This window comes from Marmota flaviventris, chromosome 6 (assembly GCF_047511675.1).
Source record: "Marmota flaviventris isolate mMarFla1 chromosome 6, mMarFla1.hap1, whole genome shotgun sequence".
Classification (NCBI taxonomy): Eukaryota; Metazoa; Chordata; class Mammalia; order Rodentia; family Sciuridae; genus Marmota; species Marmota flaviventris.
The window spans coordinates 125,957,193-125,978,631 of record NC_092503.1 but is presented as its reverse complement, the minus strand read 5'-3'; the positions used below and the strand labels follow the sequence as shown (position 1 = coordinate 125,978,631).

General features: G+C 38.6%; 2 protein-coding genes across 2 annotated transcripts in view; one reads left to right on the top strand and one right to left on the bottom strand.

Moving 5' to 3' along the window:
- LOC114083594 (olfactory receptor 11A1-like) overlaps positions 1–21,106 on the bottom strand; it is a 42,965-nt gene extending 21,859 nt beyond the window's left edge. The window contains exon 1 of the mRNA XM_071613846.1: positions 20,594–21,106. Coding sequence (XP_071469947.1) covers positions 20,594–21,106 — 513 coding nt within the window. The remainder of the gene's footprint in view (positions 1–20,593) is intronic.
- Positions 5,187–7,324, top strand: LOC114083597 (olfactory receptor 10C1-like). Its single transcript, XM_071613962.1, is given in 3 exon segments — positions 5,187–5,237; positions 5,239–6,068; positions 6,932–7,324. Coding segments are annotated over 3 exon segments (1,053 nt in total). The 3' UTR covers positions 7,104–7,324.
- Positions 21,107–21,439: the final 333 nt, after the last annotated feature.

Here is a 21,439-nt window from a genome sequence, read left to right as displayed (position 1 = left end):
ATTAATTCAGATAAAAATAAAAATAATCAATTTACATTAAAGTTTAGAATGGTCAAAGAATTGGTTGAAATAACATTTCAATTGAGTTTATATCATACTGTAAACATAGCTTGCAATGACAGTTACCATTAACATGTTATTAATTATATTGAACCATTAATTTGTCTGCCTCTTAGGTTTATTTCTTTTGCTTTCCGAATGTCAGCATTTTCCTACAAATAGAGACAGACCTGTCCATGACGACTCTCAAGAGGCAGAATCAAACTGCTTCCTGACATTCTCCAGTGCAAAAAAAAATTATGTCCCTTGGGAAGAGTGTAAAGATAAGGATTCAGAACGCAGAGGAGAACTGAAGTATTATATATTTATAAACCATTGTTTTTCAGGAAAAAGTAAGTTTCAAAAGTACTATCATGTGACCAGTATGGCTCTGTATGCTTTTCTCTCTCCAGTTTGTACATGTGGGGTGGATAGGTACCTGGGGACATTGCTAGGAGAGACAAGGTACTCAGGAGACATGCAATCTTCCTGAGATCAGACATGGCCCATGCCTACAACAAAGGCTTCTAGATGCACCATCTGAAAGATGAGGATGAGGAAGATTTACATCCTCTGAATTTCAGGGTGAAATACAGAGAAAATCAGGGCATATTCATCAGAAACAATAATCAGCTACTTCTCCCATTAAATTTTGTGACTTAAGGAATGCATCATTGCTTATGTGTTAAGAATAGAGGACTTTTGAAAACAGTACATTAAAGTGTGAAAATGGATAGCTGATACTTAAAGCATTTCTATTTCTCATCATTATTTTAATTAGTTACTGTCTTCTTCTCTGAGAAGTGTAACTTTATTCAGAGGCATATTCCTCTTTCAGAAAATAGCTGGGAGTTGGTCTAAACAACTAATTATTTCATAGAAAATTAATATTTATCTTATTGTTGGGGAATGGAGATACCCAAATTATCCTGCACATGGCAATTCAATAAGGTACTAAAACAATTCTACTGGTTTTTGTTAAGACCTTGATGAAGTGAGTCTGGGGTAACTGTGGAAATAGACCATGTGCCTAATAATCTTTTCATGAACAATTGTTACATATTTTATGCACTATTAAACCATTTTAGAAATAACAAATGCAGAATAATGAAGGTTAACATTTATGGACTGTTTCCTGGTGCAAAGCACTGTACTAAGTGTTTCAGATGCATTATCTAACAGTATAGCATATACTTTCCTTTGGCTGATAGGAAGTAAAGAAATATTTCATGATAAAAACAGATGAAATAATACACTGGGACAGTCAATTAATATTTATAATTATGTGACACCAGTCCAAAATGAATATGCTTTCCCTTATTATTTCCAAATAATAACTGTAAAGAGTATATCTATCTTGAATCTTGGAGCTGTGTAAAGTGGCATGTGAAGTCAATCATTGACCTATTTTTTGAACAATTAAAAGTATCTCCTTCCTCATCTCTTGCATATATCCAACTACCATGAAAAAATATATTTCATGATTCAAACCTTCACAACCTCACCAGTGTTTAACAGCTACGTTATAACATTGTATAGCAGTAGAGATAAAACATAATTTACTATCATGTATGGAATTGCTGTATGTTCATATTATATCACAGTACCTATTTAAATGACTTTATTCTAACTCTTAATATAGACTATTTTGTAGATCGATAATAATATGGAATATAGAATAACCAATGAATACTTTAACATGAAGCTTCAAAGGGCAGAATGTTTTACGTTTTTAATGGCCACTGTTTACTGTTTTTTCATGTTTTGCTTCTATAATTTTGTAATTTTTAGTCAACACAGCATAACAAAAAAGATAAGAAGGGCTTGATCATCCTATCTTTATGAAGAAATAACCAGAAACTTTAAGTTAAGAAAATGTATAAGATGAGAGGCAAAGGTGATTTGCATGCTGAATTTTTCTGGTTGCTTGACAAAGCTGCTTCTGAAGACCTTTGACAGCTTTTGTAACATATTAATCTCCATATATGGGTAATAATGAAAATGAAACATTCTTTTACAAAAAGTGTTATTGTTATATAAAGCTGTGTCCCATCCACCAGTTGGTTTCTCCCTTTCCCCAATATGACTGACCCTCACCTCCAAAATAAGGATTTGCATTTGCTGTAACAGTCTAAATACGACAAAGACATTCATGGAAGGAAATCTTCATGAGATTAAGAAATAGTCACATTTTTTTTTTTTTATGGCTGAACCATACCACTTGTTCTCTCCATTAGTGTCCTCAAGAAAACTGCAGTTCCTCCCAAAGGCAGGACTATACAATGGGTAAGAACAATACCTGCAAATTTAACTTATGAAACAAGATGACAACATCTCCACAGAGCCCTCTATGTAACTGCATAACCTATAACCTATTATTGAAGAGTTAAGATAGTTGAAAAAATCTTTGTGGTTTTAAAAAAAGAAAAGTTAACCATTATCTTAATTTTATTTGGCTCAGCCTTAAGTGAATTGTGTTACTACATGAGAAATATAGATGTTTAAATCAATCATAGTTGAAGGAAAAGTGTTTATAAGAGCTTTCAGATAAGTGTTAATGCATCCTAATAGACTACTCAATGTTAAAAAATTGTATACTAGCCATGTTCATTGTGAGATCATATAATTATACAGAGTTGCAGCTTCATATGTAATAGAGATTTTTATCAGTTTACTTGTTCTCCATACTTAACTTTTGGAAAATTTGCAAAGATTTTTGGACAATAAACTTAAAAAAAATTAAAAAATGACCAACAATGCACAACTTCTTTTGTCCAGGGCATAAAATTCCAGTGGCAATTGTTTGTTTGTATATATTATTTGATTTTCATCTCTCCATGATGGTAGATGAATAGTAAAATCATGAGAAAAAGATGAAGTTGATGAATAGGAGAAAATATTATAGATTGTAATGTAAAATTTTCCAAAGGGAGAAGATGCAACGTAAATCTACTGTGACAGAGCATGTACATATGTGTACATATGTGCATATGCTGTGTAATAATGCTTGAGCATTTAATCACTTTTTAAGTGCTCATGGGAATTAACTCAATCCTTCCAACAACTTCATGGAAAATATATTATCATCTAAATGTAAATTAACTAAATGTAAATTAAGTAAATCTAAATGTAAATTAAGTAAATGTTATCTTTAACCCAGCATTAGATGCATAGTCTAAGATTTGAACCCATATATAATAATTCCATACTATTTTTCTTCTCCTTTTTTCCTCTCCATCAGTCCTGGGAGTCAAACACTTGGCTTTATGCATGCCAGGCAAGCATTTTAGCACTGAATCACATCCCCAGCCCTCTCCAGAATATTCTTAACCACATAGCACTCAGTGTATATTTTTGTGTATGTGTTTCTGCCCATAGGTATAAATATATATTTGTATAAGTGAAAATGTACACTTTTACATATTTTTGTAAATGCAAGTATTCTTTTTTTTGCTCAAAATAATTTAGTACCTCTAAAAGCCTATGTTTGAATATACCAGTTTAAATGTGGTATAAATAATGATGTGATATTAAAAATACAGCTTAAACATGATCTTGGGTTATGCCAATGAGAAGACAGGCTATAGAGCAATCAAATTGATATCTCCTTATCCTCTTCCCTGTTCAGGGAAAATATTGCTTAGATTTTTAGTTAGTGACATTTCAAAATGAACAATCCAAACTTTAGTACACCCACAAAAGAGCAAGGAATATCTCATCAAATTTGGTAATTATCAGATTCAGAAAAAAATAACTGTCACATTTCAGATAGTTGAGAGAGATCAGATGAACTTCAGGAAACCTAATATGCAAAATTGGTTAGAATATGTGTAGGTAGTCAGGGTAAAGCTAAGAATTAAAACCTTTTTTGTCACATGAGAACTTGCTGATTGGTAAGAGTGGGAGATATAATGGTAAACAAAAGCAAATAAATTAATAAAATCCCATACCAGTGTCTTTGTCTAAGGCTACTCTCAAATAAGCAAACCAACATTACAGAATGGTGTATGTGTTATCAAAGCAGTTATAGGGTGATGGGAATGCAGATGGGCGGGATGTAACTGACTAGTATACGAACAAAGAAAGGCAGAGGTCAGGAAGGGCTTCTAGAGAGGAGACAAAGCTATTCTGGAATTTAAACATAGAAAGGCAGTTGACCAGGTAAATAATCAGGAAGGCAATTACCAAGGCCCCAGATAAAAATTAGCACAAAGAAAACAAAATATATGCAAGCCAGTTATGTATTAAATGGTGCAAGCAGTTTGAGGAAACTGTAACATAAGGTCCACCTGAGTAAGGAATGAGATTTAAAAAAAAAAAATCTACTAATTGTAAGTGACCTGATTCTTAGATTCTCATTAATCATATTAAGAAATGTGAACTTTAACTTGAAGGAAATGATAATTTTCATTTAGCAAAAGTGCTTTGGTATATAAAGAATGGAAGATGAAAAATACTAAGATGAAGAAATTAATTCCAGAACTGTAATTATCTCAGCAGTACAGCGTAGATACAATGTCTCTGGCTGTGATGCAGCCTTTGCAAGACTGCCCTTCCTCTTTCACATCTCAGCTCATGCTTCTCATTCTCAAGGACCCTCCCCCCATCAGCAATTTAAACTTGGACAGTCACCACAACATATTCTAGTTTTAACTCTATACATTGCAGCAATTATTTACTTCTGTTTTCCTTCACTAAAGTGTAAGCCTTATTTGCAGAGAAATGTTTTTTGTTCATTGCTAACCCCAATGCCTACAAGAGTAAATACAATACAGTCTGAACTTAAAATTTGGTGAATAAACCAGTAAAGAAAGAACATCAGTGGAATAGGAATGGAGAGAAATGAGGACTTTCATTTGGTAGCATTTGACAACTGATTTTTAAAGGAAGGCATGGAGAATCGAAATGTAATTAACATTTTTTCCATTTCTTGCTTGGTAGCTAAGTACATTTTGGGGAAATCAACTGAAGTGGTGAACACAGAAAAGGATTTGGTTTAAAAAGGTATGAGAATGAGTAGTAATTTCTGAACTTTAGAATCACAGGTAAGAAATTTCTCCTTCTGAGTTCTTCAGAAATCATACAATGTTCTATTTCCCTCATCTGAAGAATCCTTCCGGTTACTCTGCTGTTCTTTTTTACAGGACATGAGCCTCAATTGCTCCTCCTGGCAGGACAACAGCTTGTTTGTAAAACGTTTTTGCATTTGCCAAATTCTCTGACATCACTGAACAGTGTTTCCTTCTATTTACCCTTATCCTACTCATGTTCCTCGCATCACTGAAGGGCAATGCCCCCATAGCCCTTGCCATCTGGACTCACCCAGTCCTTCATACCCCCATGTACTTCTTTCTGGCCAACCTGTCTCTCCTAGAGATTGGCTACACTTGCTCTGTCATACCCAAGATGCTGCAGAGCCTTGTGAGTGAGGCCCGAGGAATCTCTCGGGAGGGTTGTGCCACACAGATGTTTTTCTTTACATTATTTGCTATCAGTGAGTGCTGCCTTTTGGCAGCCATGGCTTTTGACCGCTATATGGCCATATGTTCCCCACTCCACTATGCAACACAAATGAGTCGTGGGGTGTGTGCCCAATTGGCAGTGGTTTCTTGGACACTGGGATGCATGGTAGGCTTGGGCCAAACCAATTATATTTTCTCCTTAGACTCCTGTGGCCCCTGTGAGATAGACTGCTTCTTCTGTGATCTCCCACCTATCCTGGCACTTGTTTGTGGGGATACATCCCATAATGAGGCTGCGGTCTTTGTGGTGGCAATCCTTTGCATTTCCAGCCCATTTTTATTGATCATTGCTTCCTATGGCAGAATTCTAGCAGCAGTCCTGGTCATGCCCTCCCCTGAGGGCCGCCGGAAAGCTCTCTCCACCTGTTCTTCCCACTTACTTGTACTAATGCTCTTCTATGGCTCAGGATCTGTTACCTACTTGAGGCCCAAGGCTAGCCACTCACCAGGAATGGATAAACTGCTAGCCATCTTCTATACCGTGGTGACATCCATGCTCAACCCTATGCATGACAATAGTGGCATAATTTGGCATGAACATACTTTATATTCAGAGCTATTTTCTGATTGCAAATTCTGAAAGGTACCTGGTTTCTAAAAAAATTTAGAAGTTAAGTCTAACACTAGACAGGTTTTCCAAAATATTTTAGTCTAGGTTAGAAGTTAAAATTACCAGATTATGTCTCAGAAGTTTTGAAAATTCTCACTCCACATTCTCAGACCTGTTCTAGACTCTGAGCACCCATCTGACTTCTGCCCTCCACACATGACTGTCCCATATGGCACTTAATTCCTTAATAACTCTATGAAATGCATTATTTCCTTTCATAAAAATGTTTTCAAATTCTTCATCCATAATTATTAGCACATAATACAGATCAAAGAATTCTTTTTGCAAACTGTGCATACCATAAAAATTTATAAACACTCCAGAACAACCAAAATTTGGTTTTAGAGGTATTTGCTATAAAATATTAAAAAGAAGATATGTGATATTTTCATCAAGAGTTTCAATGGCGGGGGGATCCAACATGGCGGCGAGAGGGGAGGCAGTGCTTTCGGTACCTCCTCAACAACGGGGTCAGAGAGACGCATGGATACGCTTAGATTCGACCTGCTGAGAAACTCCTAGCAAAATTCCACTAAAGAGAGACCGGCCGGGAATTGGAAGGATTTTTGGAGGTGACAGTCTGCGCTAGACGAGTGAATCTCCGCCACGCAGCGCAGAGGTCCAGACCCGCCAGCCGCTGCCCGCGCGACTCGGCGACTGTCGGCTGCCTGCACGCGGCCCCCGCGTCAGGGCGGATAGCCTCCGAGGCGCAGCGCAGCAGGAGCAGTGCAGGGACTCTAGGAAGAGGTCTCTCGCCAAGCCTTCATGAAATAGCAAACCGGGAGCTGAAACCAACCAGACAGACCATTCCCACCCCTCCCTTCGGACACTCCGGCAAGGAGCCTGGGGCCCGCCATAGCAGAGTGGTGACATCACCAGAGTTCCGCCGACAGAATTCCTTCCCAGCGGAATCCACATTAGCAGGTGTGTGACTCCCACCCCCTCCAGATACAAGCAGCCAGGAAACCACCGGGGGCGTGTCTGTAGGGAAGCAGAGGGGATTCCAGATCCCCACCTCCCCTTAACACCAGCGGCGACACCCAAGATCTTAGCCGCCAGTTTCTGGGGGCGTGCCCACCAAAGGGGTCCGGAAAAATTAAACTGTTGGTTCCCAGATCACCCCACCACAGCACTGGGGCTTAATTGAATGACAGAGAGGGTGTTCATCGTTTGGGATATAGGACACGCGGTGGGGCTGCAAGTGTAATCAGATCCTTGGGGAACCGCCTCTGGTGAACAGGACCTGGCTGGCTGGCTGGGAGGAGGAACAGGGGGAGGGGCCGGATAAGTGAAAGGGCTATGGACTAACAAGATTGAGAGGCTCCCAGGAGCCACCGTACAGGGATTTCTGTCAGCACATAGAGGGCAGAAGCTCGGCTCAGAGGGCACAGCTCCGCCTATTGGAAGAGAAGAAAATGGGATTCAGCCATAGAACAGGGGATGCCAGCATGGCAGAGATCTGATGTCATCGGAGAGCGGCCGAGGTGAAAACTTCATCGGTGCCAGTGGCGACGGAAACAGTTGGTCCCCTGGTAGGGAGGGTGAGTCACAGATACCCGAGTCTCTCTCGCTTTGTCGTCGAGCCAGAGGGGAGGAGAGGGGCTGCCGCCCGCACCCGCAAAGTAGGCAGACCTGCGACCAACCAACCTGCAGATCAGGCCCAGCAGTCTGCAGGCGTGGTAGGAGGGGCAGGGCAGAGCCGCCGCCCGCGCCGGCAAGGTAAGCAGACCTGCGACAGACCGGTGGATCAGGCCCAGCGGCCTGCCAGCGTGGTACACACTTCATCCCAACTGCAGTAGGGGCAGAGCAGAGCCTTCGCCCGCGCCCAGATCAGGCCCAGCAGCCCGCCTGTGTGGTGGTCAAGTGACCCCAATTGGAGTGGGGGCGGAGCGGAACTGACACCCAGCCCGCAAGGTGGGCAGACCTGCGACCAACCTGCAGATCAGGCCTAGCGGTCCCTGGGCGTGGTAGGAGGGGTAGGGCAGAGCCTCCGCCCCCACCTGCAAGGTAGGCAGACCTGCGACAGAACGGGGGATCAGGCCCAGGGGTCCGCGGGCGTGGTAGACACCTCACACCAATTGGAGGAGGGGCAGAGCTGAGCCCCTGCCCGCACCTGCAAGGGAGACTTTTCAACTATACAAGAGCAATATAAATATATAGGGGGGGAAAAACTTTCAAAAACACAACAGTTTCACCAAGAAGAAAGAAACGCAAGCAGTATGAAAAGACAAGGAAAGAAAGGACTACAAGCAATGCAGGTCAGCTCAACTTTAGAAGAGGTAACAGCTGCAGCAGATGGAATGTCAGATAAAGAATTCAGGATATATATGCTTCAGATGATATGGAGTATCAAGGAAGAAATTAGACAGCAAAATCAGACAATGAAAGATCACTTCGACAAGGAATTACACAAACAAATCCAGGAAGCAAAGGATCAACTATACAGGGAGATAGAGGTTATAAAAAACAAACAAACAGAAATCCTAGAAATGCAGGAAGCAATAAACCAACTTAAAAACTCAATTGAGAGTACTACCAGCAGAGTAGAACACTTAGAAGATAGAACATCAGACAATGAAGACAAAGTATTTGAACTTGAAAAGAACATAGACAGCTCAGCAAGATTGTTAAGAAACCATGAGCAGAACATCCAAGAAATATGGGATAACATTAAGAGACCAAACTTAAGAGTCATTGGGATACAGGAAGGTATAGAACTCCATACCAAAGGAATGAGCAATTTATTCAAGGAAATAATACGAGAAAACTTCCCAGACTTGAAGAATGAGACAGAATCCCAAATTCTAGAAGCCTACAGGACGCCGAATGTGCAAAATTATAAGAGATCCACACCTAGACACATTATAATGAAGATGCCCAACATACAGAATAAGGAGAGAATTTTAAAAGCTACAAGAGAAAGGAAGCAGATTACATTTAGGGGCAAGCCAATTAGGATAACAGCTGATCTTTCAACACAGACTCTGAAAGCTAGAAGATCCTGGAATAACATATTTCAAACACTGAAAGAAAATGGGTTCCAACCAAGAATTGTGTATCCAGCGAAATTAAGCTTCAGGATGGAAGATGAAATTAAAACCTTCCACGACAAACAAAAGTTAAAAGAATATGCAGCTAGAAAACCATCTCTTCAAAACATCCTCAGCAAAACATTACAGGAAGAGGAAATGGAAAATAACAATGAAAACCAACAGTGGGAGGTAGGACAGTAAAGGGGGGGGGGATAATCAAAGAGGAAAACAAACCATGTTTACTAACATAAATAAACAAATATGGCTGGAACAACAACCCATATCTCAATAATAACCCTAAATGTTAATGGCTTAAACTCACCAATTAAGAGACACAGGCTAGTAGAATGGATCACAAAACAAGACCCAACAATATGCTGCCTACAGGAGACGCATTTGATAGGAAAAGACATACATAGGCTGAAGGTGAAAGGTTGGGAAAAATCATATCACTCATATGGACTTCGGAAACAAGCAGGAGTGTCCATACTCATATCAAATAAAATAGATTTCAAGCCAAAGTTAATCAAAAGGGATAAAGAGGGACACTACATACTGCTTAAGGGAACCATACACCAACAAGACATAACAATCATAAATATATATGCCCCAAACAATGGTGCAGCTATGTTCATCAAACAAACTCTTCTCAAGTTCAAGAGTCTAATAGACCACCATACAATAATCATGGGAGACTTCAACACACCTCTCTCGCCACTGGACAGATCTTCCAAACAAAAGTTGAATAAGGAAACTATAGAACTCAATAACACAATTAACAACCTAGACTTAATTGACATATATAGAATATACCACCCAACATCAAGCAGTTACACTTTTTTCTCAGCAGCACATGGATCCTTCTCAAAAATAGATCATATATTATGTCACAGGGCAACTCTTAGACAATATAAAGGAGTAGAGATAATACCATGCATCCTATCTGATCATGATGGAATGAAACTGAAAATCAACGATAAAAGAAGGAAGGAAAAAGCATACATCACTTGGAGAATGAACAATAGGTTACTGAATGATCAATGGGTTATAGAAGACATCAAGGAGGAAATTAAAAAATTCTTAGAGATTAATGAAAACACAGACACAACATATCGGAATCTGTGGGACACATTGAAAGCAGTTCTAAGAGGAAAATTCATTGCCTGGAGTTCATTCCTTAAAAAAAGAAAAAACCAACAAATAAATGATCTCATGCTTCATCTCAAAATCCTAGAAAAAGAAGAGCAAAACAACAGCAAAAGAAGTAGAAGGCAAGAAATAATTAAAATCAGAGCTGAAATTAATGAAATCGAAACAAAAGAAACAATTGAAAAAATTGACAAAACTAAAAGTTGGTTCTTTGAAAAAATAAACAAAATCGACAGACCCTTAGCCATGCTAGCGAAGAGAAGAAGAGAGAGAACTCAAATTACTAGCATACGGGATGAAAAAGGCAATATCACAACAGACACTTCAGAAATACAGAAGATAATCAAAAATTATTTTGAATCCTTATACTCCAATAAATTAGAAGATAGTGAAGGCATCGATAAATTTCTGAAGTCATATGATCTGCCCAGTTTGAGTCAGGAGGATATAGACAACCTAAACAGACCAATATCAATTGAGGAAATAGAAGAAACCATCAAAAGACTACCAACTAAGAAAAGCCCGGGACCGGATGGGTATACAGCAGAATTTTACAAAACCTTTAAAGAGGAACTAATACCAATACTTTTCAAGCTACTTCAGGAAATAGAAAAAGAGGGAGAACTTCCAAATTCATTCTACGAGGCCAACATCACCCTGATACCTAAACCAGACAAAGACACTTCAAAGAAAGAAAACTTCAGACCAATATCTCTAATGAACCTAGATGCAAAAATCCTCAATAAAATTCTGGCGAATCGGATACAAAAACATATCAAAAAAATTGTGCACCATGATCAAGTAGGATTCATCCCTGGGATGCAAGGCTGGTTCAATATACGGAAATCAATAAATGTTATTCACCACATCAATAGACTTAAAATTAAGAACCATATGATCATCTCGATAGATGCGGAAAAAGCATTCGACAAAGTACAGCATCCCTTTATGTTTAAAACTCTAGAAAAACTAGGGATAACAGGAACATACCTCAATATTGTAAAAGCAATCTATGCTAAGCCTCAGGCTAGCATCATTCTGAATGGAGAAAAATTGAAGGCATTCCCTCTAAAATCTGGAACAAGACAGGGATGCCCTCTCTCACCACTTCTGTTCAACATAGTTCTCGAAACACTGGCCACAGCAATTAGACAGACGAAAGAAATTAAAGGCATAAAAATAGGAAAAGAAGAACTTAAATTATCACTATTTGCAGATGATATGATTCTATACCTAGCAGACCCAAAAGGCTCTACAAAGAAACTATTAGAGCTAATAAATGAATTCAGCAAAGTGGCAGGATATAAAATCAACACGCATAAATCAAAGGCATTCCTGTATATCAGCGACAAATCCTCTGAAATGGAAATGAGGACAACCACTCCATTCACAATATCTTCAAAAAAATAAAATACTTGGGAATCAACCTAACAAAAGAGGTGAAAGACTTATACAATGAAAACTACAGAACCCTAAAGAGAGAAATAGAAGAAGATCTTAGAAGATGGAAAAATATACCCTGTTCATGGATAGGCAGAACTAACATCATCAAAATGGCGATATTACCAAAAGTTCTCTATAGGTTTAATGCAATGCCAATCAAAATCCCAAAGGCATTTCTTGTAGAAATAGAGAAAGCAATCATGAAATTCATATGGAAAAATAAAAGACCTAGAATAGCAAAAACAATGCTAAGCAGGAAGTGTGAATCAGGCGGTATAGCGATACCAGACTTCAAACTATACTACAGAGCAATAGTAACAAAAACAGCATGGTACTGGTACCAAAACAGGCGGGTGGACCAATGGTACAGAATAGAGGACACAGAAACCAATCCACAAAACTACAACTATCTTATATTTGATAAAGGGGCTAAAAGCATGCAATGGAGGAAGGATAGCATCTTCAACAAATGGTGCTGGGAAAACTGGAAATCCATATGCAACAAAATGAAACTGAATCCCTTTCTCTCACCATGCACAAAAGTTAATTCAAAATGGATCAAGGAGCTTGATATCAAATCAGAGACACGCCGTCTGATAGAAGAAAAAGTTGGCTACGATCTACATACTGTGGGGTCGGGCTCCAAATTCCTCAATAGGACACCCATAGCACAAAAGTTAATAACTAGAATCAACAAATGGGACTTACTCAAACTAAAAAGTTTTTTCTCAGCTAAAGAAACAATAAGAGAGGTAAATAGAGAGCCTACATCCTGGGAACAAATCTTTACTCCTCACACTTCAGACAGAGCCCTAATATCCAGAGTATACAAAGAACTCCAAAAATTAGACAATAAGATAACTAACAACCCAATCAACAAATGGGCCAAGGACCTGAACAGACACTTCTCAGAGGAGGACATACAATCAATCAACAAGTACATGAAAAAATGCTCACCATCTCTAGCAGTCAGAGAAATGCAAATCAAAACCACCCTAAGATACCATCTCACTCCAGTAAGATTGGCAGCCATTATGAAGTCAAACAACAACAAGTGCTGGCGAGGATGTGGGGAAAAGGGTACACTTGTACATTGCTGGTGGGACTGCAAATTGGTGCAGCCAATTTGGAAAGCAGTATGGAGATGTCTTGGAAAGCTGGGAATGGAGCCACCATTTGACCCAGCTATTCCCCTTCTTGGTCTATTCCCTAAAGACCTAAAAAGAGCATGCTACAGGGACACTGCTACATCGATGTTCATAGCAGCTCAATTCACAATAGCAAGACTGTGGAACCAACCCAGATGCCCTTCAATAGACGAATGGATTAAAAAAATGTGGCATTTATACACAATGGAGTATTAATCTGCATTAAAAAATGACAAAATCATAGAATTTGCAGGGAAATGGATGGCACTAGAGCAGATTATGCTGAGTGAAGCTAGCCAATCCCTAAAAAACAAATGCCAAATGTCTTCTTTGATATAAGGAGAGTAACTAAGAACAGAGTAGGGATGAAGAGCATGAGAAGAAGATTAACATTAAACAGAGATGAGAGGTGGGAGGGAAAGGGAGAGAAAAAGGAAATTGCATGGAAATGGAAGGAGACCCTCAGGGTTATACAAAAGAACATACAAGAGGAAATGAGGGGAGAGGGAAAAATAATACAAGGGGGAGAAATGAAGGTCAGTAGAGGGGGTAGAGAGAGAAGAGGGGTGGGGAGGGGAGGGGAGGGGGGATAGTAGAGGATAGGAAATGTAGCAGAATACAACAGACACTAGTATGGCAATATGTAAATCAATGGATGTGTAATTGATGTGATTCTGCAATCTGTATATGGGCTAAAAATGGGAGTTCATAACCCACTTGAAGAAAAGTGTGAAAGATGATATATCAAGAACTATGTAATGTTTTGAACAACCAACAATAAAAAAAAAATAAAATAAAATAAAAAAAAAAAAAAAAAAAAAAGAGTTTCAATGGCAATTTTTTTTTAAGAAACAGAAATGATTTTAAAATTCAAAGACGAAAGAAGAAAACTAAACTAAAAATGATTACTATAAATAATTTTTAAGATTTTTATATAATTTACAGAATTTAATGTGCGCAGATGAATCCTGACTCAATTTTAGAGATCATCCAAAAACTTGTTCTTAAGGGAAATGAACATGATTACAACATACTTCAGTAACCAAGGCACCATAAAGGCATTGTCTTAGATTTGAACATCTAGTTGTCAGGAAGGCAACTTAGGAGGAGTTAATAGCTATTTGTATAATAGTTAAAGATGAAAAATAGTACAAATGGAGAACTCTGATGCTACCATGACTTAAGGTTATTTGCCAACTATAGGGTATAATCCTCTCATAATGTGATATTTTTACCATCAGGGGATAATAGCAATGCTCACTAATGATCAAGGTGTGTGTTTTGCTAGATACCCTTATTTGACCAAATACTGTTCAATTACTGTAAAGATATGTTTTTCACCTGAATGTATAAATACTAATTAACAATGGAAATAATCTAAACATGCAAAAATAGCTTAATGGTTGGCAGATATGCTACAATTTTGGAAAGGAATTATGTGCAGATATTAGAGATGATGATGATTTCTATTCGTTAGTGTAGGGAAAATGAATGGTTTAGTAAGAATTAGTGAATTAAAAACAGTTTGTATAAGAGGCCCTTTTTATTTTTTAAGAACTGTATAAATAAATTTGAAAGGATCAAAGTGAAATGTTGGGAAGATCCAACAGGGCGGCGGGTGGGGAGGCAGCGCTTTCAGTACCTCCTCAATAAGGGGTCAGAGAGACGCATTGATACGCTTAGATTCTACCTGCTGAGAAAGTCCTAGCAAAATTCCACTGAAGAGAGACCGGCCGGGAATTAGTAGGATTTTGGAGGTGACAGTTTGCCCCAGACAAGTGAATCTCCGCCACACGGCGCAGAGGTCCAGACCCACCAGCCGCTGCCGGTGCGACTCGGTGACCATCAGCCACCGGCCCGCGGCCCCCACGACTGGGCGGCTAGCCTCCAAGGCGCAGCTCAGCAGGAGTGGCGCAGGGACTCTAGGAAGAGGTCTCTAGACAAGCCTTCATGAAATAGCGAACTGGGAACTGAAACCAACCAGAGACAGACCAGTCCCACCCCTCCCTTCGGACACTCCGGCAAGGAGCCTGGGGCCCGCCATAGCAGAGAGGTGACGTCACCGGAGTTCGGCCAACGGAATTCCTTCCCAGTGGAATCCACTTTAGCAGGTGTGTGACTCCCACCCCACCCAGATACAATCAGCCGGGAAACCTCTCCGGGGGGCGTGTCTGTAGGGAAGCAGATTCCCGATCCCCAACTCCCCTTACCACCAGAATTGACACCCAAGGAATTAGCCGCCAGTTTCCGGGGGGGTGCCCACCAAAGAGGTCAGGAAAAATTAAACTGTTGGTTCCCAGATCACCACTCCACAGCACTGGGGCTTAGATGTATGACAGAGAGAGTGCTCAGTCATTTGGGAAATAGGACACGTGGTGGGGCTGCAAGTGTAACCAGATCCTTGGGGAACCGCCTCCGGTGAACAGGACCTGGCTGGCTGGCTGGAAGGAGGAAGGGGGGGAGGGGCTGGAGAAGTGAAACGGCTCTGGACTAACAGGATTGGGAGACTCCCAGGAGCTGCCTTACAGGGATTGCTGTCGGCACATAGAGGGCAGAAGCTTGGCTCAGAGGGCACAGCTCCGCCTACTGGAAGAGAAGAAAATGGATCTCTAAGACTTCATTTTTTTTCTCTCTCTTTTCTTTTCTCCCCTTTTCCTTCTTTCTTTCTTTCCCATTTCAAGTTTTATTGTTCTTTCTATTCTCCTCTAATCTATCTATCTCTCTCTCCTTCTTTCTTTTTAAGAGCACCTTCCTTTTCCTACCCCCCAACTTTCATCCCTAGCATTACGTCTTCCATTAAGTGTAATTGTCTAAATGCAAATAGGGTAATGTTTTGAGGCTGTCTATAGGGCTCCTAAATACCTAGCTACTACTAAACACCCTGATCCAATCGCCTTTTAATATCGCCCTTCAGTAGAACAATCTTCCAAAGTAGCCAAGACATACTAACCCTCATACCATCATAGCACCTAACCTAAACATAAAGTCCTAAGACCAAACAACAGATCACTATATGCATACAGAATTTAGAAGCCTTTTATGAATTGAATGAATCAGATTTAAAGTACAATAAAGCCCAACATTTCTAGGCATCATCTCCCACCACAAAGGAGAGACCACAGAGATATACAAAACCAAAACAAATTTATAGGAGAAAACAGAAACACAGCAGTTAAACAGAGTTGGAAAGTAACATGAACAACATGAAAATACAAGGGAAAAAAGGATTACAAACAATGCAGGACAACCTAAATCTATAGGAGAACCTAGAGGCATCAGAAAAATGGACAGAGAAAGAACTCAAGGCATACCTGACTCAGATGGAATGCAATCTTAGAGAAGTCATGAGACAGCAAGTCGAAACAATGAAAGAATACTTTGAAAACGAATTGCATAAGCAAATTCAAATTGCAAAGAAGGAACTCTACCAGGAGATAGAGATCCTAAAAAAATCAAACAGTAATCCTAGAAATGCAGGAAACCATAAACCAAATAAAAAACTCAAACAAGAATATTACAAATAGACTAGATCAAGTAGAAGCCAGAACATCAGATAATGAAGACAAAGTTAATCAACTTGTAAAGAATATAGTCAACACAGAAAGGATGCTTAAAATTCACGAGCAATCTATCCAAGAGATATGGGATGTCATAAAAAAAAAAACCAAACTTGAGAGTCATTGGGAGAGAAGAAGGCATAGAGGTTCAAATCAAAGGAATGAACAATCTATTGAATGAAATAATACTAGAAAACTTCCCAGATATGAAAGATGGAATGGATTGCCAAATCCTGGAAGCCTACAGGACCCCAAACATTCAAAACCATAATAGACCAACTCCAAGACACATAATTATGAAGATATCCAACATACAGAAAAAGGATAGAATATTAAAAGCTATGAGAGAAAGGAGGCAATTACATTCAGGGGTAAACCAATTAGGTTAACGGCTGATTTTTCATCACAGACTTTGAAAGCGAGAAGATCCTGGAACAACGTATTTCAAATGCTGAAAAATAATGGATTCCAACCAAGAATACTGTATCCAGCAAAATTAAGCTTCAGATTTGACAATGAAATTAAAATATTTCACCAACAAAAGTTAAAAGAATTCACAGCCAGAAAACCAGCACTGCAAACCATTTTGAGCAAAATACTACAAGAAGAGGAATTGAAAAATAGCACCCAAAAGTAACAGTGGGAGGTATCTCAATAAAGGGGGAGAAAAATAACCAAAGAGAAAAAACTAGCCAAACTAAAATAAATAAATAAATAAACATGACTGGAAGTACAAACCATATTTCAATGGTAACCTTAAATGTTAATGGCTTAAATTCACCAATCAAGAGACATAGGCTAGTAACCTGGATTTTTAAAAAAAAAACAAATCCAACAATATGCTGCCTTCAGGAGACTCATGTGATAGGAAAACACATACACAGGCTGAAGGTGAAAGGTTGGGAAAAATCATACCACTCACATGGCCCTCGGAAGCAAGCAGGAGTGGCCATACTCATATCAAATAAAATCAACTTCAAATCTAAATTAATCAAAAGGGATAAAGAAGGAAACTATATACTGTTAAAAGGAACCATCCACCAACAAGACATAACAATTATCAATTTGTATGCACCAAACAATGATGCCGCAACATTCATAAAACAAACTCTCCTCAAGATCAAGAGTCAAATAGACCACAACACAATAATTATGGGTGACTTCAACACACTGCTCTCTCCATTAGACAGATCCTCCAGACAAAAGCTGAATAAAGAAACTAGAGAACTCAATAACACAATCAATAACCTAGACTTAAAAAACATATATAGAATATATCAACCATCATCAAGTGGATACACGTTCTTCTCAGCAGAACATGGATCTTACTCAAAGATAGACCATATATTATACCATAGGGCAACTCTTAGTAAATATAAAGGTGTGAAGATAATACCAAGCATCTTATCTGTTCATAATGGAATGAAATTGGAAATCAACGATAAAAGAAGGAAGGAAAAATCCTGCATCACCTGGAAAATGAACAATATGTTACTGAATGATCAATGGGTTACAGAAGACATAAAGGAGAAAATAAAAAAAATTCTTAGAGATAAACAAAATACAGACACAACACACCAGAATCTATGGGACACAATGAAAGCAGTTTTAAGAGGGAAATTCATTTCCTGGAGTTCATTCCTCAAAAAAAAAAAAAAGAAAAAAAAAAACAACAACAAATAAATGAACTCACACTACATCTCAAAACCCTAGAAAAGGAAGAGCAAAACAACAGCAAATGTAGTAGAAGAAAAGAAATAATTAAAATCAGAGCAGAAATCAATGAAATTGAAACAAAAAAAAAAATTGAAAAAATTGATAAAACTAAAAGTTGGTTCTTTGAAAAAATAAATAAGATTGACAGACCCTTAGCCATGCTAATGAAGAGAAGAGAGAGAACTCAAATAACTAACATACGGGATGAAAAAGGCAATATCACAACAGACACTACAGAAATACAGAAGATAATTAGAAAGTATTTTGAAATCCTATATTCCAATAAAATAGAAGATAGTGAAGATATCAATAAATTTCTTAAGTCATATGATCTGCCCAGATTGAGTCAGGAAGACACACACAATTTAAACAGACCAATAACAAAGGAAGAAATAGAAGAAGCGATCAAAAGACTATCAACCAAGAAAAGCCCTGGACCAGATGGGTATACAGCAGAGTTTTACAAAACCTTAAAAGAAGAATTAATACCAATACTTTTCAAGCTATTTCAGGAAACAGAAAAAAGAAGGAGCTCTTCCAAATTCATTCTATGAGGCCAACATCACCCTGATCCCGAAACCAGACAAAGACACTTCAAAGAAAGAAAACTACTGACCAATATCTCTAATGAACTTAGATGCAAAAATTCTCAATAAAATCCTGGCGAATCGAATACAAAAGCATATCAAAAAAATAGTGCACCGTGATCAAGTAGGATTCATCCCTGAGGTGAAAGGCTGGTTCAATATACGGAAATCAATAAATGTTATTCACCACATCAATAGACTTAAAGATAAGAAGCATATGATCATCTCGATAGATGCAGAAAAGCATTAGACAAAGTACAGCATCCTTTTATGTTCAAAACACTAGAAAAAAAAGGGATAACAGGAACTTATCTCAACATTGTAAAAGCTATCTATGCTAAGCCTCAGGCTAGCATCATTCTGAATGGAGAAAAACTGAAGGCATTCCCTCTAAAATCTGGAACAAGACAGGGATGCCCTCTCTCACCACTTTTTTTCAATTTTGTTCTTGAAATACGTGCCAGAGCAATTAGAGAAACAAAAGAAATTAAAGCCATAAATATAGGAAAAGAAGAACTTAAATTATCACTATTTGTGGGCAACATGATTCTATACCTAGAAGATCCAAAAGGGTCTACAAAGAAACTACTAGAACTATTAAATGAATTCAGCAAAGTGGCAGGATATAAAATCAACACGCATAAATCAAAGGCATTCCTGTATATCAACAACAAAACTTCTGAAATGGAAATGAGGAAAACCACTCCATTCACAATACCCTCAAAAAAAAAATACATGGGAATCAACCTAACAAAAGAGGTGAAAGATTTATACAATGAAAACTACAGAACCCTAAAGAGAGAAACAGAAGAAGATCTTAGAAAATGGAAAAATGTACCTGTTCATGGATAGGCAGAACTAACATCATAAAAATGGCGATATTACCCAAAGTACTCTACAGGTTTAATGCAATGCCAATCAAAATCCCAACAGCATTTCTTGTAGAAATAGATAAAGCAATCATGAAATTCATATGGAAAAACAAAAGATCCAGAATAGCAAAAGCAATTCTTAGCAGGAAGTGTGAATCTGGAGGTATAGCAATACCAGATTTCAAAATGTACTACAGAGCAATAGTAACAAAAACAGCATGGTACTGGTACCAAAACAGGCAGGTGGACCAATGGTACAGAATAGAGGACACAGAGACCAATCCACAAAATTACAACTTTCTTATATTTGATAAAGGGGCTAAAAGCATGCAATGGAGGAAGGATAGTATCTTCAACAAATGGTGCTGGTCAAACTGGAAATCCATATGCAACAAAATGAAACTGAATCCCCTTCTCTTGCCTTGCACAAAAGTTAATTCAAAATGGATCAAGGAGCTTGATATCAAATCAGAGACACGGTGTCTGATAGAAGAAAAAGTTGGCTACGATCTACATTCTGTGGGGTTGGGCTCCAAATTCCTCAATAGGACACCCGTAGTACAAAATTTAATAACTAGAATCAACAAATGGAACTTACTCAAACTAAAAAGTTTTTTCTCAGCAAAAGAAACAATAAGACAGGCAAATAGGGAACCTACATCCTGGAAACAAATCTTTACTCCTAACACTTCAAATAGAGCCCTAATATCTAGAGTATACAAAGAACTCAAAAAATTAGACAATAAGATAACAAATAACCCAATCAACAAATGGGACAAGGACTTGAACAGACACTTCTCAGAGGAGGACATACAATCAATCCACAAGTACATGAAAAAATGCTCACCATCTCTAGCAGTCAGAGAAATGCAAATCAAAACCACAGTAAAAGCAATTGATGTGGTTGGAGCCAGAGAACCTCAGCTGGGCCATCAGGACCACAACCAATCCATCTACCATGAAGCCAGACAGCCAGACTGTGAACACCAGCCCCATGCACCATCTAGGCCCCATCAGGAGTAGATAGCGGAGTGGGTAGCAAATTGCCAAGAAGCAATAATATGCCATAATAGCCAGTAGGAAGCATTCTGCTGTGGCTAGAGAACCAAAGATGAAGAACTGGGTCAAGCAACCAGTCACAGAGATGGCTGCCTCCTGCAAGAAGCCCTCCAGCATTTTCAGCACCACTGTGGATGTATAGAGGATCTCCAGGAAGGACAGATTAGCCAGAAAGAAGTACATGGGCGTGTGCAGCCTCTGGGATCTAATCACTACCACAATGATCAGCATATTCCCTATGACAATGAAGGTGTAGACAACAGTGAACACAATAAAGAAAAGGAAATGCAGCTCAGGGATGTCATAGAAGCCAAGGAGGAAAAATTCAGCAACAGTTTGGTTTTCTAAGAAGGCAATTTCCATGTGGATCATCCAGGTTTCTATTTGGCAGTAATTGGAGAAATTTTAGTGCATCTCTAGGAGAAATTGTTGTGCATCTCTATTTCTTCTATAGCAAACAAGATTCATAGGACTTAAACAAAAAAGGATGAAAATGAGTTTTCAAATGAGGATTACTTTTAAAAAGTCTTTGTCTATACCCTCTTCATTTGTTACTCATTCTCCAGCTCTCTTTCTTCTCTGCCTTCCTTAATTGTGCATGTTCAAACACAATTTTAGTCTCTCAAAACCCTTTGACCTACTAATTTCACCTGCTACTATACAGTGAATTCTAGCAGCCAAATCTGTATTACCAGTCATGGTTTC